Source organism: Mobula birostris, chromosome 12 (genome assembly GCF_030028105.1).
Source record: "Mobula birostris isolate sMobBir1 chromosome 12, sMobBir1.hap1, whole genome shotgun sequence".
Taxonomy (NCBI): Eukaryota; Metazoa; Chordata; class Chondrichthyes; order Myliobatiformes; family Myliobatidae; genus Mobula; species Mobula birostris.
In genome coordinates, this window is record NC_092381.1 from 52,969,485 (window position 1) to 52,993,350 (window position 23,866).

Here is a 23,866-nt window from a genome sequence, read left to right on the forward strand (position 1 = left end):
CAATTTAGAGTAAGTGTCATTAAAGCTTTTATAGGAATCAATGTCTCAGTTCTAAATGTTCCATCTTTGTAGCACATTATTGACTAAAGCTCAAAAATATAACTGCTCTATTTTAAACAATTTTTAAATTTTACTTTAAAAAATCCCTTCAGATATTAAAAAAAAATCTACCCAAAGCTTTCAATACATTCCATCTAGCCATAAATGTAGAAATTCAACAAATGGTGAATTTTGATGTACTCTTAGAGAGGAAAAGAATCTTGAAAAAGCCTAATAACAAACACTTGGCAAAAGAAGCAAAGAGGAATTAAGGACAACTTGTTTTTAAGCAATGAGTCGTTATGATCGGGTGTGCATGGCATGAAAAGATTTTGGAAGCATATCCAGTACGGCTTTGAAAATTGTATTGAATGTACTGTATATCTGAAAGGAAAACATTTATATGGTACAGCCAGCAAGAAGGGAAGTGGGAACTAATTGGATAGCTCATTCAAAGACCCAACACAGACACTTTGGGCTAAAAGGCTACTTTCTGTTTTGAATATTTTAATGACTTAAAGACCAGATATTAAGAATAAAAACAAGTATTCCTTTGAAAGTGCCTGAAAATCTATCACCATCTTTTCGAAGGTTCTTTATAACTGCAATGACAAATGTTCTGTCACACATGCTCACACATATGTACAAAAATAAACACAGGATATATACATTAGTGAGTGTAGCAGTTACGCAAATGAAACTTAGAAACATTACTTTAGTCCAAATTTATCTCTTAATACAGGCATTAATTCTGATTCCAAAATATGCCAGGAAGTGTTGATCATTTTTCAGATCTACAATTTGCTTACCAGATATATTCATTCTGAACTAGAAGTAATTAAAGCAGTTGTGTAATCATAAAATGGAGCATTATTTTTCTCAATTACTTCCCTTCTAAAGTGAGTCTCAGTACTTAAAGACCTCCCATTCAATTTGGAAAATGAAAAGTGTTACAAAAAGAATACTTTAAATTATCTCAAGTTAAGAGCTGTCAGAGTGACAGCTGTTCAGAGTTTGTATATTGTGAGAGTTCAAATGTTTCATTTTCTACGAATGTATTCCAGTACTAATCAAGATCTCTAGGTTCTATTAAACCTATAACAGTTTTGTTCAAAAAAGGAAATTAATTTGCGATTTCTTCTTTTACACCCTTTTATTTTAGGTTGTTTGTGAACTTGCTTAATTAATAACATTATCCATTGGCTTTTAATGTAAATTAATCAGAATTGCCCTAAAACATGAATCACACACAGATAACTACTGCTTTAATATTCCAATAAATTAATTTATTGAATGCCAAGTGTTTATTAATAGGTTTTGTCAATAATTTTCTTTTTTCTAAAATTACATCATTTTTTTATTTGTCATGTTTTTACTTGTTACAGTTAAACATCAGATTAAAAGAATGCAGTGGTTCCTACTAAAGTCAATAGGTGACAAAAAAAATCTCTAACTCAATGATCAGTGGTGGAGGCAGATACACTAGTGATGTTGAAGAGACTACTAGACAGGTATATGGAGGAATTTAAGGTGGGGGGTTATATGGGAGGCAGGGTTTAAGGGTCGGAATGACATTGTGGGCCGAAGGGCTGTACTGCGCTGTACTGTTCTATGTTCTAATTACCACAGTAGAAGCCATGTTTAGTTTTCTGGAGCTGCATTGGGGGACTTGGGGGAACAACAAAAGGTGCCATTTGTATGGGTATAGAGCACTGTTTTATGTTCCTGCTGTCTTCATGTGTAAAGGGCCAGAGCAAAATTTACTTATTATCTTTGCAACGGACTGACTATGAGAGGTCATTTATGCAAGGATGGAGTGCCTCTTTTGAACCAGTAGTGGCAATCTCTCAACATAGCAAGACCCTATTTCCCACTCACTTCTCTGATTTTATCACATACAAGGCTTACTTGGAAACCTTGGTACTTATGGGTTCTACCAGAATGGTACCAGGGCCAAACCAGCAGACTGTTGAAATGCATCAGTATATTGGATATATTGGCAAAATTGCTCAAATGATGTAAAAACTCAACTGGTTCATCAACTGGTCCTTAAAGAACTGTAACTATCTACATCTTGTACATGAACTCCAGTTCATGATTGACTCTTAACTGATCTAGTCAATCACTTAGCGGTATCAAGCTGTAATCGCAGTAGTTCATGAAGTAAGAATGCAGTCACTGCCATATGATGCTGACTAGAGAAGGGATATAAACATTAGCCAGGAGACCTGAGACACACCTTGTCAGGGACAGGATGCCGATTGTCGCATAGAACTGATGTCCCCTTCTTGAATGAACAAAAGGCAATTTCAGGACAATTTAGGGATTTCCAGGAAGTGAAATTTAATTGCAGACAATAACACATTGTGGATAAAAATGGATGAAGGAAATTGAAAGATGACCTAATGGAATGTATTAAAACAAGAGAAGAAATTTAAAGCAGCAAAGGTATAGTTATGTTATCAATCATAATCAAGGGTGAGGTTGAAGCCAAGCTGGAGATTTGCAAACTGAAGGTAACAGAGAAACTATCTAACTTTAAGAATATGTTCACCAACTCTACAAATATACTTAAATCAATAACAGAAAATTATCTTTAAGCAGCTTAGAACATGTATTTTAAGTTAAATTAGTTTAAACAGGACATCCCCTCATCAGCCACATATACAAAAGAACAATATGAAAGTCATGTAATTTAAAATTGGCCCTTAAATGATCAGCATTTTACAATCAAAGATAGGTTTTATTTTCCATGATTATTTTTTTCACTTCGTCATCATTTACCTATAATGTTCATTCCTATTTTATTAAATTTATTATTTCTGTGAGATGATAGACAAGCAATACAATTCCCAAATACTTGTATTATGTACATATTTGCATGTCACAAGCCTGCATAACTACTTCAATAATTAAGTCCATCTTTATCTCATTTAACGGCAATTTCTCACATAATAAACCTAAATGTAAGTGACTGGAAAAAACAAGTTGGTTTCCTGTATAGAGGGTGCCTGTTTAGTACCTACATGGGTTAATTGAGCAGGTGCTGATGTAGACTGAATCTGAGAGACACATTTGGCAAAACTCCAAAACTGAATGTTCTGGAATAAATTAACTCTGTGAATCTCATGAGCCCTAATCCAAAGGTTGCAATACCTCTATAAATTTGAATGTCGTTTAACTCAATGAAGAGTACATTTCAGTAGCTACATCAATCAGACGTTTTAATAAATGCTTTTCTAAACACATGTGTATTAATATTACTGAACCTCCCCTTAAATGCCCCTTTCCACTTTTCTCACCCAGTAATGAAGACACTGACCTGTGTGCAGTCACTAATTGAAGTGAAGTGCCCAGGTGAACTCCCTAGTATGTGCCATATCAGAGTCAAGGTGATGAGAAGCTGAGGATACTAGAAGACACTAGACACTAGAATACTACAGCACAGTACGGGCCCTTCAACCCTCGATGTTGTGCCGACCCATATATTCCTAAAAAAAAGTACTAAACCCACACTACCCTGTAACCCTCTATTTTTCTTTCATCCATGTGCCTGTCCAAGAGGATCTTAAATACCCTAATGTTTCAGCCTCCACCACCATCCCTGGCAAGTCATTCCAGGCACTCACAACCCTCTGTGTAAAAAACTTACCCCTGATGTCTCCTCTAAACTTCCCTCCCTTAACTTTGTACATATGCCCTCTGGTGTTTGCTATTCATGCCCTGGGAAACAGGTTCTGGCTATCCACCCTATCTATGCCTCTCATAATCTTGTAGACCTCTATCAAGTCCCCTGTCATTCTTCTACGCTCCAAAGAGAGAAGTCCCAGCTCTGCTAACCTTGCCTCAGAAGACTTGTTTTCCAATCCAGGACACATCCTGGTAAATCTCCTCTGCACCCTCTCCATAGCTTCCACATCCTTCCTATAATGAGGTGACCAGAACCGAACACAATACCCTGTGTGGTCTCACCAGAGATTTGTAGGGTTGCAACATAACCTCTCTACTCTTGAACTCGATCCCCCTATTAATGAAACTCAGCATCCCATAGGCCTTCTTAACTATCCTATCAACCTGTGCTGCGACTTTGAGAGATGTATGGATTTGAACCCCAAGGTCCCTCTGTTCATCCACACTCTTAAGTAACTGACTATCAACCCTATACTCAGCCTTCTGGTTTGTCCTTCCAAAATGCATCACCTCACACTTATCCAGATTGCACTCCATCTGCCACTTTTCTGCCCAACTCTGCATCCTGTCTATATCCTCTTGTAACCTTCGACAACCTACAGCTTCATCCACAACTCCTCCAATCTTCATGTCATCCGCAAACTTACTCACCCATCCTTCCGCCTCTTCATCCAGGTCATTTATAAAAATCACAAAGAGCAGGGGTCCCAGGACAGATCCTTGCGGCACTCCACTAGTCACCGACCTCCAGGCAGAATACTTTCCTTCCACTACTACCCTCTGCTTTCTTCCTGTAAGCCAATTTTTTATCCAAACAGCCAAGGTTCCACTGATCCCATGCCTCATGACTTTCTGGATGAGTCTCTCGTAGGGGACCTTGTCAAATGCTTTGCTAAAATCCAAGTAGACCACATCTACAAACCTACCCTCATCAATTTCTTTTGCTATCTCTTCAAGAAACTCAATTAGGCTCGTGAGGCACGACCTTCCCTTCACAAAGCCATGTTGACTATCCTTGAGTAGACTGTACTTCTCCAAATGCTCGTAGATCCTATCCTTAAGAATCCTCTCCAATAGATTGCAGACCACCGACGTAAGACTCACTGGTCTGTAGTTCCCAGGATTCTCCCTATTACCTTTTTTAAACAAGGGAACTACATTTGCCATTCTCCAATCCTCCGGCACTTCCCCTGCAGCCAAAGAGGATTCAAAGATCATAGCTACTGTTCCAGCGATCTCTTCTCTCACTTCCCACAGCAACCTGGGGTATATCACGTCCGGTCCTGGGGACTTAGCAATCTTGATGTTTTTAGGAAGGCTCAACATTTCTTCTTCCTTAATCTCCACAGTGTCCAGCACACAGACCTGTTCAATTTCTACATCACCCTGATCAATGTCCTTTTCACTTGTGAATACTGAAGCAACTTATTCATTTAGGACCTCCCCAACCTCCTCCACCTCCAGGCACATGTTGCCTTCTTTATCCTTTGGCGGCCCCACCTTCATTCTTGTCATCCTTCTGTTCTTCACATACGCATAGAATGCCTTGGGGTTCTCCGTAATCCTACATGCCAAGACCTTCTCATGCCCCCTTCGAGCTCTCCTAAGTCCTTTCTTAAGCTCCTTCCTGGCTACCCTATATTTCTCATGATCCCCTCTTACTTTCTGCTTCTTAAATCTAACATATGCTTCCTTCTTCCTCTTGACGAGTTGCCTCACGTGTTTCATCAGCCACGGTCTCGTCAGCCACGGTTCCCTTTTCCTACCATTTTTTCCTTGTCTCAGTGGGACAAACCTATCCTGAACCAGGCACGTGGTCCCTAAACTTCCTCCACATTACTTCTGTGCTTTCACCCTTGAACATCTGTTTCCAATTTACTCTCACTAGCTCCTGCCTCATCTCTTCATAGTTAGCCCCTCCCCAGTTAAGCACTTTCCCATTTTGTCTGTTTTTATCCTTTTCCATAGCTTTGCTGAAGCTATGGGAGTTGCGGTCAATCTCACCAAAATGCTCCCCCACCAAGAGGTCTGCCACCTGACCAAGTTCATTACCCAGAACTAGATCCAGTATTGCCTCTCCTCTCATTGGCCAGTCCACACACTGTTAGGAATCCTTTTTGAACACACCTGACAAATTCAGCCCCATCTATCCCCCTTGCAGTCAGGAGGTGCCAGTCAATATGAGGGAAGTTGAAATCACCCATAGCTACCACCCTGTATTTCCTGCACCATTCTAAAATCTGCCTGCTTTTCTGCTCCTTGGTGTCCCATGGGCTATTTAGGGGCCTATAGACTACTCCCAGCACAGTGATTGATCCCTTCCTATTTCTGACTTCCACCCACAACAACTCAGTGGACATTCCCACTGCAGTGTCCTCCCTTTCTATAGCCGTGATACTATCTCTGACCAGTAATGCTACTCCCCTCCTTTTCTATCTCCCACCGTATTCCTTTTAAAACACCTAAACCCCAGTACCTGCATCAGCCAATCCTGCCCTTCCTCCAGCCAAGTTTCAGTAATGGCCACAACATCGTAGTTCCATGTACTGATCCATGCTCTAAGTTCATCCCCTTTATTCCTAATACTCCTAGCGTTGAAATAGACACATTTCAACCCCTCTAACTGGCTACATTTATGCTTTGTACCCTGCCTGTCCTTCCTCACCAACTCAGAACACACAGCATCATGCCCTTGTCCTTCTACCCCAATCTCTGCACTCACATTCTGATTCCCACCCCCCTGCCAAACTAGTCTAAACCCTCCCCAACAGCTCCAGCAAACCTGCCTGCTAGGATATTGGTCCCTTTCCAGTTCAGGTGCAGCCCATCCTTTTTGTACAGGTCAGACCTTCCCCAGAAGAGATCCCAATGATCCAGAAATCTGAACCCCTGCCCCCTGCACCAACTCTTCAGCCACACATTTATCTGCTATAACTTCCTGTTCCTACCCTCTCTGTCTCGTGGCACAGGCAGCAATCCTGAGATTATCACTCTTGTGGTCCTGCTTTTTTACTTCTTTCCTAACTCCCTATATTCCTTCTTCAGGACCTCATCCCTACTCCTATCTATGTCATTGGTCCCCACGTGGACCACGACATCTGGCTGCTCACTCTCTCTCCTGAGAATACTGAGAACTCGATCCGAGATATTGCAGACCCTGGCACCAGGGAGACAACAGACCATCCAGGATTCTAGATCTCTCCCACAGAACCTCTTATCTGTCCCCCTAACCATCAAATCCCCTATAAGATAGTGATCTTAAAAATCAATGGGTGCTTTTATTGCATGCCCCTGTGTAACTTGGCTTGGATATAGAATTCAGAATAGAAAGCATAGCCAGTTGCTTAGTGAGTGGGAGATTGCTGAAATGCATTCTCATCAAAGCTGAAGGCTGGAATGGGTGGATTTTTGTGTCCCAGAGCGTTTTCTGCCAACTTCTGCAGCAAGTGCACCTGGATTTAATCAGGCCTTTACACTCTCATGGTGTTAGGTATAAGGCATACGGAGGACTAGGCTTGCAGATGAATAGTACCCAAAAAGATATGTCACTTTCTTTGACATTCACTGTCCTGGCAGTAGTTTAGTATAATGAAGGGTAGATTTCAATAGCTACATAAATCAGATGTTTCAATAAATTGCCTTTTTAATTGCTGTGAAAGATTTCTTGCCTCTTACTATTGTGGGGGACCAAGGACCAAGGTTAACACTGAGTGAGACTGCCACCAGCCAGTACTGTATTAGGAAAGATGACTTGGTAGGAAAAGCCCATTTTCCCTAACTTTTACAGCTCTGTGAAACATTATTTGACTATTCCTCTACCTTGGCTTCCTTCCTGCCAAAATTCTTATCCATCCTTTAGTTATTTATAGACTTGACCATTCCAGTAGCAACCTTTCCCAACCCAACCTCCACAAATATGATGCCATTCTGGTCTCAACTGCCCTTTCCCTCAGCTTCCAAAAACACACAGTTAAACAATTTCTCATTCTTTGAATTTTCAAATTTTCATCTTTTCTAACTTTTTTGCCACCTGAGCCCCTCTCTGTCTCAGAGATAGCATTGGAGATAACTGCAGCACCCCCCCCCCCCAGCTTATTTGACTTGTCATCTCAGATTTTAATTATTTCATCTCCAGCAGTTGTCCACCCTCAGCTCTGAAATTAACCTTCCTAAACTCTTCAACTCTCAAGCCTCTTTGCTCCTTTAAGATACTCCTTGAAACCTGCCTCTTTGATAAACGTTTTTGTCAGTTCCCTCTTTATCTCTTGCCTGACTCTGTCAATTTTTGTTTGATATTGTCTTTGAAGCACCTTGGGATATTTTGCTATTTAAAGATATTCTGTAAATGCAAATTGCTATCCAAGTATTCCCAGTCTTCCTTGAGTTAATTCTACATACACAAACATTGCATATTCTTGGAGTATTTCCAGGAATGTCAGAAGAAGATTTTTCCCAGCATCCTCCAGACAATGAGAGGGAACTTTCTCATTGATTCCTGTGAATATATAAACATTCATTCATCAAAAAACTAAAAAACTGTACCTGCTGAAAATCTGAAATAAAGCAGAGAGTGCTGGAAATACCTTGCAGATCAGGCAGCATTTGTGGAGAGAGAAATTCAGAGTTATCAATTCAGGTCACTGGCCTTGCTTCTGACATGAAATGTAAGAAATATTCATTCAATTAGATACCTCTGGCTCCCATTCACCTGTTTACTGGGTAAATCTGCTTTTCTTCTTTTACATGTTACCTGACATTTCCCAGTGATTTCTACAATATACCCTTCCATTTTCATATAAATTCATCTTGTACAATTTGATTAAAAATATTAAACTTGAAGCAGATTAGTTCCTAAATTTTACTGTTTCTTATTCCGCAAGTACTGACATTTTGTAGCACACTAATTAAACTCCTCAACACCTGAAAGGAACAGATGTCCAACCCTGACATTTGAGAGATGAAAATACTGAGGTAGCCCAGGAAATATGAAGCTAATGTGTGTGTGAGTCTTGTTAAATCACATCCTTTAAATGCAATGCAAACATGGATCAGAGAGGGCCAATATCATGAATGGAGTCCTTTCAAAGCTAGACTGCACCACTTAAAACCAAGATGCACCTTCTGAACTGGAGGGTCCCTGAGGTTGGCAGAAATCCTCAGACTCCTGGAGAAAATATATTTGACCTGACAGGCGTGGAAGAATAGTACCGCATGAAAGGAAAGACTCAGTCGGTTCTAAATGTTGTATTTAATATATTGGTGCAAAATAGAAGTGTCCTGTTTCTACAAGAGGCAAAATAAACAGTACAGATAACCTTGCCATAATTGCCTGATATCTGGCCTTGGGTTCCTGGTTGCATGGTTAATAGGTTAAGTAACATCAATTATCTAGTCAGGATCAAAAGAGCACATAATCAAATACATTATTTTTACATTTGCACCACTATCCTCAGACACTGCTCAGTTAACGTATCCCCATTGCTTGCCCACTGACAAGCTCTGCCAAACAGAACTTGCTTGCTTCAAGTTAGTGGCCACAAACCTCATGCTCGTGTCTCAGTGTCTTCACGTAGCCAGCTATTCAGCCATAACAGCCTTGATTCCCATGCACTTAAAAGCCACTTGCACTGATACACTTCCAAGATGAGGTTGTGCACAACCAGATGCAGTTGAAGCTATCATATACCACATCTTCCTCCTCGCATTTCAATTCTCCATCATCCTTCCTTGGTCTGCGTGCTGCAGAGGATGGAAACCCGAACCTGCCCACTTCTACACCCTTCACCACCAGCTTTACTTTGTACCAGTATCCTTACGGATACTCAGGAATTGTAACCGAGCCAAGCATAAGGAAGACAGGGATGATGATGCATTGTCACTCAATTTCACACTTGCAGCTACCAGCTCAGACGCTGACACATGCGTAAATTGGGGACAACAATATAAAACGCAAAGGTGAACATTGAACACATGTTTGCAGTAAAGGCAAACATGGGTTATATTAGTGCCATTTTATGGAGGCCAAGAGCACAAGTAAGTTTTCCTGATACAGAATTTGGGTAAAATGAGTAAAAAACTGTGAATTGTGGCTGATGTTAAATTTGATGCATCCAACTGCCTGCTATAGCACTGTTATATTGCCCGTGAAGCACAGCAGTGCCTCTACTTCCTCAGGAGTCAACGGAGATTCGGCATGTTATCAAAACCCTTGGTAAACTTCTATAGGTATGTGGTGGAAAGTGTGCTGAGTGGCTGCATTATGGCCTGATACAGGAACACCAATGACTTTGAGCAGAAAATTCTACAAAAGGTAGTGGATTTGGCCAAGTTCATCACAGGTAAAGCCCTCCCAACTAGTGAGCACATCTACCCTACATGAAATGCTGTCAAAGAAAAGCTGCATCCGTGATCAAAGCTCCCCAACGCCCAGGCCAAGCTCTTTTCTTGCTTCTGCCATCTGATAGAAGGTACAAGTGCCTCAGGACTCGCAACCACGTTCATGAACAGTTTCTACCTCTTAACCATCAGCTTCTTGAACAAAAGGGGCAACTACATTCTATTTCTGCTGTTCCCACAAACGATGGTCTCACCTTAAGGACTCTTTATCTTGTTATTTCATGCTCTTCCATTTCATGTTATTCCATACTCATTATTTATTGCTATTTATTTATAATAGCATTCTCACAGTTTATTGTACATTAATCCTGTTTAGACTTACTGTTCTATAGACTTGCTACATACGCCCACAGCGAAAAGAATCTTTGGGTTGCATGTGGTGACACGCATGTACACTAATAATAAATTTTGCTTTGAACTTTGTACTTTTGAATACCAAACTGCACAGGGTTTAGGCCATAGCACATCATTTCCAGCATAGGACTGGAAGTTATGTCCACTGGGGACAAACAGAAATCATCCGTGGGTGCTGAGTAAGTCTTCAGACAACTGTTCTGCAAGCTCAGCAGACCACCATGGATGTCTTGTCTTCTGACATGATGGCTGTGGATGGTACTGAACAAAAAGACTCACAGTGACACAGCAACTTTAAGGAACAACAGGGATTGCCCTTGGGGGGCGCCAGTGGCTCCATGGACGTTGAACCTGCTGCCCTCTCTCAATGGGACAGTAATTAACCTCCAATATCCACCACTTCTTCAATGCCTCTTCTCTGGCCCTTCAGCCCATTGGAATTAGAATTGGTTTCTTATTTATCACATGTAAAGAGATGCAGTGAAACGTTGTCTTGCATACTGTTCATACAACCAGATCACTACACAGTACATTGAGGTAGTGCAAGGTAAAACAATAACAATGCAGAATAACATGTAACAGCTACAGAGAAAGTGCAGTGCAAGTAAACAATAAGATGCAAGATCTTACTATCTACAGTACCTTGTTAAGGTCAAGCATCCAACTTCTTGTACTAGGAAACTATTTAATAGTCAGTGGGTGAGAAGCTGTCCTTGCTTTGCTTTCAGGCTTTTCTGCCCAATGGAAGAGGGGAGAAGAGAGAATATCTGAGGTGGGTGGGATCTTTATCTATACTGGCAGTGAGAAGTATGGACAGAATCCATTGAGAGGAGGCATGCTTCCATGAGGAGCTGAGCTGTGTTGACAACTCGCCACAGTTTCTTATGGTCACAAGCAGAGATGCTCCAGTCTACTGGTGAGGATTCCCGATGATTCTCCAGGAGCAGCTGTGGCAGCAACCATTGGTCTAGTTATGTATAGAAGCACTAGTGCAAGCAAAGTTAATTGGAATACCCAGAAAATGGCCAACTTTTCAATGCAACTTCCTGTGGCTTGATTTATCAGGAAGAGACAACCTGCACAGACCCTTTCCACAGAGGTGTCTGTAAAAAAAAACAAACCTCATCCATATGTAATTCCAGTAAACCCATCCTCGAATTTTCCATTCATCAACAATTTCAAAGCTTGCTGCGTGCCTCAGTCACTCACTATCACATTGCTCCTCTGTGACCATAGTTTTCTCCTGTCTGGTAAATCAGTACCTTGAAGTGGAAACTGAATGGAGCAAGAACTAAACACACAAAACCCAAATCTGAACAGGAAAAAAAATCTAATTTGAAGGAAATGTTAGAGACCTTAGATGAGAATGTGTGGGGTTTTTGGTTTATCCTGAAAAAAGGACATTGTAATTTCTATATATATCAAAAATCAAAAACATTAAGCCAACATAAACTATTGAATGTTTTTTTTCTAGTAAGAAACTAAGGATATCCCATAGATCATAACATGATGAACTAAAGATAATTTTGAATCATTGGTTAAAGAGTAACAGACACTATGTTAATTGCAGGTGGAATACCTTGACAAGGCTCCTCCCTTTATCTTGATCAATCAAAGCCCAACTACAGTTGATAACCTGAGAGATGGACGATTTGGTATCTATATCACCACACTCCACTTAAAGGCCTCAGATCTGACCAGTAAAGATGAAGAGTTGGTCTACATGATTCTCCGCCCACCTTATTATGGATATTTGGAAAGCATAAATACAGGTATTCAAATGACTAAAACAAATGTGAAATTTGGAGAATAATTTAAACATTTTGCAACAACTATGAGTGTTGTTTACAACTAGTGGTGCTTCTTTACTTCTTGATAATGTGGAATTCCAAAATCAGCTGTCTATTCAACAATAATTTTATTCTGGTTTTCTGCTCATATTTTCAGGTAAACTTTACCAGCTTAGATCAGTCCAATGGCATACATGCCCAATTTTCTTAAAATCTCTGATAGATAAAGGAAATACCTTCTCTCTTCTCTACCCATCATGTTCAGATGGTTCCAAGTAAAAATCACTGAAAATGTTATCCTAATATTATGGCTCTATTCTCCTTTTATTTTTGTTCTTTTGTTTTCTCTCCCCATCAAATGGCACTTGCTTATTTTGTAAACGCAAAAGCTAAGCATTGGGGGTTATGGGGCTGTGGTTTATTTAGCGTGATTTACATGATTCCTCATATTTAAATCAGACATTCCCCATTTCAAGGGAGATTACTGCATGACAAAAATGTTGGCAACATACTGCTTTCAGTACACAATAGGCAGGCAGAGATCCAACAGAGCTCCTGTCTCACTGGTATCACCTCTGTAGAATGGAAAATCGAACATCCTCCTTATTTTGCAAGTAAAATTGTTAATTAATTGTACTGATACATCTTTCACCAGTAACATTGAAGAGCTTATTTTATTTTAGGTGAATACATTCAAGGCAAATTCACCCAGAAAGATGTAGACAAACGTGAAATTCGCTATATAATCAACCCCTCTATAGATCTGACATCTGACAGCTTTGAGTTCAAAATATCTGACAGTGCCGGAAATTCTAATGATCCAGAAATGTAAGTGCAGAGCATGTTTAATCTTCCAAAGAAATCACATTGCATAGAGCAGGTACAGGATTTTAATTATTAATGAAAAGAAGTAATGTTTATAAAGATGCAGAGCAGAAATTTTCCTGGTCTGCTGCTTTAAAAAGGACATGATTTCATTATATTTCTACTAATAACAATTAACCTTGCATAGAGTTATGAAACATCGAATTGTGAGTATGACTTTTCCTTGTGTATAGAAGATTCTCGTGAGGATTTACTGTATAAGATATGAAACCTGTGCTTAGTGCTGGAAGAATGTACCAATGAGAGTAGAAATTTTGATGAAGCTTCAAGTTTAATAGAGAGTGGCCAGTTCTTAAAGGAATACATACAGATTTCAGCAATGGACTTTTACACAGAGAGGTTACAGGAATTATTTGAAACAGATGGTGATTATGAATTCAAGTTCCCAATGAGAAAAAAATACTTGATCCGAAAAATAACATACAGGCACTGCAATAAAGAAAGGTTGTCACTTTGGGACCAGAACAATCTTCTTCAGATGTAATTTGTTGAAAGAGGCGAACACCATTACATGTATAAAGAGTTCATCAGTGCAGATAAGGCACATTTTACCAGTTTGCCTTCTGTATGAGTACAACCTGAATAATTGCTTCAGGTGTCATTAATTGCATTGCCACAGCTGTAACTTCCATGTAAATCAGTGCCATTCTAGCCTGTGGATACATACCAATCATTTGAGAATCCTTTAGCCTTTCTTATGAAAGAGGAGTAGCTATTATTCAAAGATGACACCGCATCTGGCTATCAAAGAACCTTTCAACAATAAAATGCAAGGTAGAAAAAGGCTGCTTTCATGCCATAAATGGAAAGCAGGCTGAATAAAGGAGACAAAAAGAAGGAAACCTCAGGCATTCCCAAGATATCCTGACACTCATCTCCAGCTACTACTTACCAGGATACAAGTTAAGCATTTCAAGCTTGAATGCCACTGTTCTATATCAGGCAGGACTTGTATGCAGTAAGTTAGTTCTTCCTTTGACATCTTTATTAAAGAGGGACCTATGGTATTGAAATTACTGGCTGTATTAAACACAACATGGACAGTTTGGAGTATTATGAAACAACAGTTTAGTGAGTCTCCATCATTCCTTATGTTTTGTCTGTCCATTTTGTGAACATTTCAAAATTACCGTATAGGGAGAGTCAATGCCTGGTTCTGTGGTGATCCAGATGTGCATCACACTGATTAAATTTGATAATGTTGGCAGGAAATCTCATTAGCTGATAAGTGCATCATATTCCAAAGTAAATGCATTGCATTTACAGTATATGCCTGCCTAATTGGTACAGAGTCGGGATCAAAAAACTGCAGAACAAGTGAAAATTAATAAGATGCAGCAACAACTCTGAACCCATAAAAGACATTTAGTCTTGTTAACGGCCAAGGATAGGAAAGGACTCTCAAGCAAAGAAGATCTAAAAGGCAGCCTAAAGCTCTTACAAACAATTAGAGTATTATTTGACTCGTATATTATGGATGTCTTGATGAATTATAAAGGATGCAAAGAGGATTTACCTATTTACAGCAGCAATAAGGCAGCTATAGAAAAGAATGAGAAACAGTGATGTAACTATGAGTAACTGCCAGGCTACTTGCTAAGTCAGTATGTGTCTCCGATAATATCAGATGCTTTCATCTTCCAAAGTGTGTGATTAACACCTGGAAAGTAAATCTGCCTACAGTATATAACTTCTCAAAAGTACACATTCCATGCCTGCAATATAATCATTTGTTTTCTTCTGCTAGATCTTGTTTAAACCCAGCTACTTACAGATACGTAGATATGGTAATGTTCTTCAAATATCATAGAAAAAGTTTTGTTAGATATGGAAAATACTGGTTATGTTCTTGTCTCAGCTGATTCCTCTAAAGTGGGTGTAATGAACAGGGAATGGCTACAAGTGAGGTTGCTCCATGGAACCCTTCACATTAGAGTGAGCAGTGAGTCTGGAATGTGTATGATCCATTTAACCAAAGGACTACAGTGACCTTCATGTCCATTGACAAAACTCCACATTTTTACATAAGGTCATTTCATTGTTGGGTAGGCATACACACCCTTTTGCAGATAACATTCAAGGAAGATATCCTTTCACAGCAAATAATCAGTTATATAAAACTGGGAGAATGTCAAATATTATGCCAAAATTATTGTGCTCTTATTGAACTTCATTTCTGGGATATGGATGTTGTCAGCAAGTCCAGCATTGATTGTCCTTGAGGAGATGGTAGTGAACCATCTTTCTGAACTGCTATAGCCCTTGTGGTGAAGGTGCTCTCGATCTGCTGCTGGAGAGAGAGCTTCAGGATTTGGACCCAGTGATGATTAAATTTCTATATCTTTTTAAATTAGCTCTATTTGTCACATGTACATCGAAACATACACTGAAGTGTTTTGTTTGCATCAACGTCCAGTGCAGTCCAAGAAGTGCTGGGGGCAGCCCCCAAGCATTACCTGTATGTCTTTTGGAATGTGGGAAAAAACCCGGAGCACCCAAAGGGAACCCACATTGCCATGAGAAGAATACACAATCATTTTACAATTCATCATTATTTTGGGCCGTGTCACATGACGGATGCAGTTTATTGATGACTGTGATTGTTCTTGGCAAATTTTTTCTACAGAAGTGGTTTCTGAGCAGTGCCTTTACAAGACAGGTGACGCCAGCTATTATCAATACCCTTCAGAGATTGTCTGCCTGGCGCCAGTGGTCACATAACCAGGACTTGTGATAAGTACCAGTTGCTCATACGACCTGCTCCCATGGCTTCATGTGACCTTGATCAGTGGGGTGGGGGGAGGCAGGGCTAAGCAGGTGCTACACCTTGCCCAAGAGTGGCCTGCAGGCTAGAGGAGGGAAGGAATATTCTACACCTCCTATGGTGGAGACGTATCTCCACATCCCCCCACCCTTGCAGTTAGTAAGGGTTGAACCTCTATCTTACTGCTGTGACTGTAAAACATTACGCTAGTCTCTGTTCTACCATGCCACAGAGTAGAGAATGAAAGATTGGCGACATAGGTCATAGTCATAACTCAGAGGAACCTGCAGGTGGTGGTGTTTCTATTTGCCTATTGCACTGGGTTGCAGAAGCAGTAATTACTGCAGGAAAACCAGGCTTCCTGACCTGCACCTGCAGCCACAATATTCAGATGACCGGTCTAATTGAGTTTCTCACCAATGATAATCCCTCAGATGTTGATGCTGAAGTGTTCGAGCTCTCTGCATTAATAGTGCCAATGAATATCAGGGGCAGATGGTTAAGCTTCTCACATGGGGTCAAATGTGAATGTTTTAATGCATGGATGGTACAAGAAAGTTTGTGCTACTTTGAACTCACTGGAACACTCCAGGGCCGAATTAAGCTAGTGCGGGGCCTATAGCATATGTTATAAAGGGGCCCTAAATTTTAAAAATGCACATAAGTATTAAAGCATAAATTACTTACTTGCATAGTAAAGTAATTCAATTTTTTAATTTGCTATACAGCCAGATACAGTAATACAACAAATGTCTGACACTTCAGTAACGGTATTATTTACATGTAGGTATCAATTTCATATGTCAAAAGTAACAAAACTACAATTTAAAAGTTAGATTTTCTAGATTTAGCATGAGCAAATTTGTTGATGATACTGGAAATGTCTATTTCACACAGAAGTTCATGTTCAATGCTCATTAGAGTGAGATTGTTCAATCTGTTTTGACCCATGGCCCCTTAGTTCATTTTTAATCCTTTTCAGTTTTGAAAACGAACGTTCTCCACTGCAGTTGGTAACCATGAGTGACAAGTAGATGCGCAAGACATTTTCTACATTTGGAAAACATGACTCCAAAGAATTGTCAGTTACCAAACGGTACAACTGTAACTCTACAAGGTCTTGTTTGGCGCCAATATGAGAAGCAAGATCAGTTTTCAACAGTTCAGTAAACTGCACAAATTCTTCATAAGACTTTCTTCCAGATATTCTGGATATGATTTAATAAGATTTGATGACCTCTTTACGATCTCTTCAGGTGTAAACAACTGTAACTGATGAAGGAATCCAAAAACACCATTCACCTTCAGGTGAGCTTTCTGCCTTTTTGACAGGGCAGAAAGCAAGCTGTCAATAATGGCAGGAAATGTTCGGCTTTTAAACTTCTGAGAAGGCATTTGAGATTCAACGAGTGGATCAAGAGTGCTGGAACCACTGAAATCATCATGCGCGCAATTTTGCTTGTGTTTTCTTCGAGTTTGCTGTTGATAATCTTCACACTTAGTCAGATCCTTGGATTTTTGCTCAATGTCTGAAAAAGTAGACCACATAGCTTGAATATATTCATAGAGTGCACAAGCTGTGTTCAAGTCTTGGCCGGAAGATTGCAAAGAAACACTAGTCATTTCAAAACGCTGTAATACTTGATCCCACAATATGACCATTATTCCTGTTTCCAACTTCATCACGGTTAAATGTAGTCCACGAGCCTGTTGTCGACACTCTACCTTCTGATCATGTCATGGTCCTGTCCTTAAAGTCTGTGTTCCGATTCACAGTCCATCGATCCTTGTTCCGGGTTTTCCTGTTTTCTTCCTTGTTCTGTTGGGTGCCTTAATTGAGGCACCTGATTCTCATTGTGGACTGGCACATAAATACATCTCAAACCAAGGATTCCCTGCTGGACTGTTCCCTTCCCTTCCCCTTCCTTCTAAAACCTTTGCCGGCAACCTTGTCAAGTTCAAACTCCAGAGTGAGACCGGAGCCTTGCCACGCCAAGAGAAAGAACTATCTATCGTTGAGTCTGGAACTGTCTCTTTGTGTCCCCGTGTTTAGTGTCTGTGTTCTGCATACGAGTCCCGACCCTACGTCCTGTGCTTCCCAAGGAGGGGTCCTGACTCTGTGTTCCCTGTTCCTGTGCTCAAGTCCGAGGCTCTGTGTTCCAAGAACAAGTCCAGGTGCTATGTTCCAGTTCTGTCCAAGTCTGAGCTTCATGTCCTCATCCAGTCCATGTGCCCCGCCCAGCCCAAGGGTGCCCCGCCCAGCCCAGGAGTACCTCGTCCGGCCCAGTGCTGGAGATAACTTGTCCTGTGCTGAATCGGCCCCATCCGAATCCCCGACAGTTTACCTCGGCAGTCATCCTGCCCCTGCGTTCAAGAAAGGGTCCTAGCCCTGCACTCCAAGGAGGAGTCCCAGCTCTGTACCCAAGAGCCTAACCACGCCGAGTCCAAGAGCCGAGCAAAATCTAGTTTAAGAGCCATGTCCTGTGCTGGAGGTTCCTTGCCCAGCCCAGAAGTACCTCACCCAGCCCTGTGCTAGAGTTCCCTTATCCTGTTCAGGAGTCTCTTGTCCAGTCCAAGCCACGTCCAAGAACCTTGTCCAGTCCAAGCCATGTCCAAGAACCTTGTCCAGTCCAAACCACATCCAAGAACCTTGTCCAGTCCAAGTCAAGGCTTTGTGTTCTCGTCCTGTCCATGTGCCTCGTCCTGTGCAGGAGTTCCACGTCCAGTCCTGTAGCCACGTCTTGTCCTTGCCTAGATCCGGGGTCCGAGCCCAAGTCAAGACCCAGGTTCTGGGTCCCTGTCCAGTCTCTGGCTCGGAGTTCCCTGTTCCTAGTCCAGGCTACTGGTTCCTAGTTCCTCGTCCGGGTCCCGTGTTTCTAGTCCAAGTCCTAGCTCAGACCCTGAATTCTAGTCCCGTCCAGGGCCTGTGTCATTGTCCAGCGTCACTTCTTCCTTACTCACCTTGCTATCTCGATAACCCTGGTCCTGTTACTAGTACATCAGGGTCTGTGTCTTGTACTTGGGTCTTCTCCCAATGCCGTCCTTGCAACAGATCATTGTTATTTGAAATGTCATCCAAGACTTGTTTTATTGCAGAAAAGCTGTGTAAAAGTGCTTTTGTTGCACCTGCACGAGCTGACCACCTGGTATCTGACATTCTTTTCACAATGGGCAAATGAGCACCACCATCAGATAATGCAGCAGAAAGGAGATCCCACTGATAAGTAGAAGCAGAAAAAAAAGTGTACAGGCTTTCTAAAAATTGAAAGAAAATTAATGCTTCTTGACAGCATTCAGCAGTACATTTTCCAACCAAATTTAGTGAATGTACAAAACATGGAATGTAATCGGCAAACTCATTCAGCTCTTTAATTCGTGCTTGCAAGCCACTATACTTGCCACTCATGTTGCTGGCATTGTCATAACTTTGACCACGGCAGTCTTTTATACCAATGTCACTTTCCTTTAAAAAGTCAAGTAAACTTTGAGTGAGCTGTTCAGCACTATGACCTTCCATATCCAAAAACTTCACAAATCTTTCAACCAGTCCTGACGGCAAAACATAGTGCACAGTCAAAGTCAGCGGTATAACAGCGCATGCTGCACCGGCTTGGGAGCGTGGCAAATAGCACAAAGGTCATCACGACACAGCAAGGAGCCAACATACGCCTGCACACACATACCATGCAGCATGCAGCTCCTCTGACATGAAAACAACATGAAAGCAAACTAATCTAATCTAATCTAAAACAACAGCATTGCCACATCATCGTGAGAATATGGTGAGATGCTGATTTCACCAGACTGCAGCTTGCAAGCATTTACTGCGGGGCCTGTAGCATATGCTACTTTTGCTACTAGGTTAATCCGGCCCTGGAACACTCCACATGAGAGTAAGCAGCGCAGTCTTTTCCTGCACGTCAAAGGTAAACATATTATTTGCCAGCTCTCAGACCACGACTGAAGGTTGTCAAGATTTTATTGCATGCCAAAATGATTTACTTCATTTGCTGAGCAGTTGCAATGGACTTGAACATAGTGAATATTTTCACTTCTGATTTAGTCATGGTCATTGTCATAGTCATAGTCATACTTCATTGATCCCGAGGGAAATGATGGATGGAAGGTCATCGATGACAAATCTGAAGGTAATTGGGCCTTGAAAAATGCCCTGGATGAATTAATATGGTCAGAGATTTAACTTGAGATTTCCTTAAGATGTACAGTATTTAGTTTCTTTAATCCCTTTGAGCAACAATTACATATGCATATCTTTCTTAAAAATAAATTAAAATTTTCTCCAGAATGGAGCTGAAGTGGTCCCGGATTGAAATGGCTTCCAGTAGCTATCGAGTTTGTGAAGACATAGGGACTCTCTCCATTAAGGTGATCAGGAAAGGATACAGTGCCGATCCCTCTTATGTTACTATAAAGGTATGGTAACTTCATTTACTTATATTTTGCAAAGTACCTTTGATTCCTGATTTGTCTGATGATTTCTTCAGTATCCAGGGAGAGGTTATTGAGACTAAGAAAATCCAAACAATGTCCATGATGAAGAGATTAATGGACTAAATAGCAGTTCTGCCCTGGACCATCAATCTTTAAATGCTATTCTCCCACTCACATCTCCTGTCCTTCAGGAAATAGTCAGATTTTTCCATATTTATGAGGGCAATATGCCTGGGATTTATATCTATTATAAGTGCAACAAAAGCTTTTAAATTCAGCCTATATTTGTACAAGATGTGATAATATACTTACCAGTGGATATTATAATGACTTTAAATTCCTGGGTATTGTTATCTCAGAGGACTTGCCTTGGACCCATCATATAAATTAGTTGCAAAGAAGGCATGACAGTGCCTCTACTTCTTTTGGAGTCTGCGGAGACTCAGTATGACATCCAAAATGTTGACAAATCCATGGATGTGTAGTGGAAAGTATATTGACTGGCTGATTTGAACCCAGGTCGCTGGTACTGTAAAGCAATGTGCCAACTGCTACGCTACAGTGCTGCCCATGTATTGGAACAGCACTAAGGCACGATAGTGTTTTCAGAATCAGGTTTACTAGCATATGTCGTGAGATTTGTTCTGAATTTGTTTACAAGTGTGAGACCTTTCTCTTCATGTTGAGCTGCTGATAAATAATGGAGTGCAGTAAAATGTGAACCCAACCCTGCAATTTCTCATATCTGTTTTAAATTCTATATTCTGTGCTTCTCTATGTAGAACCAGAAAACCTCTTGCCCTTTTGTATCATTGTACATGTGCAATTATATCAACCTCTTGCTGGTCTCACTTCAGCATTTCCGAAAGGAAAATCAGAGCATAAGTAGTATTAGGACAAATAGTTCTTCATACCTATTCTGTCATGAAGTAAAAGTCTGGTTGATCCATGCCAGAAACAGCTTCACCAGCTAGTCACACACAAAATGCTGGGGGAACTCAGCAGGTCAGGCAGCATCTATGGAGATGACATTTCAGGTCACGACCTTTCATCAGGACTGGAAAGGAAGGGGGAAGAAGCCAAAATACAATGGTGGGTGGGTGGGGGGAAGGGGTGGGGAAAGGAGTACAAGCTAGAAGGTGATCAGTGAAGTTAGGTGGGTGGGGGAGAGGAGATGATATAGGAAGGTGGAGGTGATGAGTGGAAAAGGCAAAAGGCTGGAGAAGAAGGGATCTGATGGGAGAGGAGAGGGGACCATGGGAGATAGGCAAGTAGGAGGGGCACCAGGGGAGGTGAAAGGCAGACGAGAAGTGTTGGGGGGGGGGGGTCCCAGAGTGAGGAATTAAAGAAGAAGGAAGGGGGTTGGGGTTAAAATTACTGAAAGTTGGAGAAATTGATGTTCAAGCCATCAGGTAGGAGGCTACCCAGATGGAATACAAGGTGTTACACATCCACCCTGAGAGTGGCCTCATCGTGGCAGCAGAGGAGGAAATAGACCTCCCTTCTTCATCTGGCTTCTTCCCCTTTCATTTCTAGTCCTGATGAACTGAAACGTCGACTGTACTTTTTTCCATAGATGCTGCCTGGCCTGCTGTGTTCCTCCAGCATTTTGTGTGTGTTGCTCCAAAACTCTAGTAACCTCTAGCAACATTCTATGACAGAGCAACTAAGGGTCTCTGAGATAAAATGTTTCAAAGTTATACAACACTCTCAATTAAAAATGACTGTTCTATATTTTTAAGTCTGAGGTTTGAAGAATTTTGATAATAGTGGAAAGATGACTTCAGTATAAGATCATACTGAGTGACAGAGCAGCTTTTTTGAAGGGCAGTACAGCCTACGCTTGCTCTTAGCTCATGGAATGTGTGTCTTCGGTGAGATTTTAACCTCTAAGTACTATAGAGGTTGATTATTATAGCATATGCAGAACTTAACCAAGGTATGTACAGTGCCTGTAAAAAGTATTCACCTGCCTTGGAAGTTTTTATGTTTTATTGTTTTACAACATGGAATCACAGTGGATTTCATTTTGCATTTTTGACAACAGAAAAGACTCTCTCATGTCAGAATGAATACAAACCTCTTCAAATTGGTATATAGTATTGCAAATATAAAAATCAAAAAAAAACTGATTGCATAATTACTCACCCACTTTCAAGTCAGTATTTAGCAGATGAACCTTAGGCAGCAATTACAGCCTTGAGTCTGTGTGGATAGATCTCTATCAGCTTTGAACATCTGGACAATGCAATCTTTCCCCCATACAAAACTGCTCAAGCTCTGTCAGATTGCATGGGGATCATGAGTGAATAGCCCTTTTCAAGTCCAGCCACAAATTCTCAATTGGATTGAGGTCTGGATTCTGGCTTGGCAACTACTGGACATTAATGTTGTTGTTTTTAAGCCATTCCTGTGTAGCTGAAACTTTATGCTTGTGATCATTGTCTTGCTGGAAAACAGATCTTCTCCCAAGTCACATTTCTCTTGCAGACTGCGTCAGGTTTTCCTCCAGGATTTCCCAGTATTTTGCTGCATTAATCTTACCCACTACCTTCACAAGCCTTCCAGTGCCTGCTGCAGTGTAGCATCCCCATGATGCAGCCACACCCATGCTTCACAGTAGGGTTGGGGTGTTTTTGATGATGTCCAGCTGACTTCAGAGTCTTCAGCATGCCTTCTGGCAAACACTAGCAGAGATTTCATGTGAGTTTTTTCAACAGTGGCTTTCTCTTTGCCACTTTCCCATAAAGCTGCGACTGGTGAAGCACCCAGGCAACAGCTGTTGTATGCGCAGTCTCTTCCATCTCAGCCACTGCAGCTTGAAATTCATCCAGAGCAGTCACAGGTCTCTTGGTGGCCTCCCTCATTAATCCCCTTCTTGCACAGTCATTCAATTTTTGAGGATGGCTTGCTCTAGGCGGATTTACAACTACCATATTCTTTCCATTTCTTGATGATTGATTTAACTGTACTCCAAATGATACTCAGTGACTTGGAAATTTTCTTGTATTCATCTCCTGACTTGAGTTTTTCAATAACCTTTCCACAGAGTTGCTTGGAGTGTTCTTTTGTCTTCATGTTGTAGTTTTTGCCAGGAGACTCACCAGCAGTTACGCCTTCCAGATACAGGTGTATTTTTACTACAATCAATTGAAACACCTTGACTGCACACAGGTGCTCTCCATGTAACTAATTATGTGACTTCTAAAACCAATTGGCGGCACCAGTGATGATTTGCTGTGTCATATTAAAGGGGGTGAATACTCATGCAATCAATTATTTTGTGTTTTATATTTGTAATTCATGTAGATCACTTTGTAGAGATGTTTTCACTTTGACACAAAAGAGTCTTTTTCTGTTGACTAGTGTCAAAAAAGCCAAATTAAATCCACTGTGATTCAATGTTTTAATGTTGTAAAACAATAAAACATGAAAACTTCTTAAGGGGGTGAATACTTTTTATAGGCACTGTATATGTATTTTATTCCAAGCCATT

General features: G+C 40.9%; 1 protein-coding gene across 3 annotated transcripts in view; it reads left to right on the plus strand.

Moving 5' to 3' along the window:
* Nucleotides 1-23,866, plus strand: part of frem1b (Fras1 related extracellular matrix 1b) — a 237,134-nt gene that overhangs the window by 181,086 nt on the left and 32,182 nt on the right. For all 3 annotated transcript variants that reach the window (XM_072274667.1, XM_072274668.1, XM_072274669.1), the window contains exons 26-28: nt 12,050-12,251; nt 12,953-13,097; nt 20,223-20,352. In XM_072274667.1, coding sequence (XP_072130768.1) covers nt 12,050-12,251; nt 12,953-13,097; nt 20,223-20,352 — 477 coding nt within the window. The remainder of the gene's footprint in view (nt 1-12,049; nt 12,252-12,952; nt 13,098-20,222; nt 20,353-23,866) is intronic.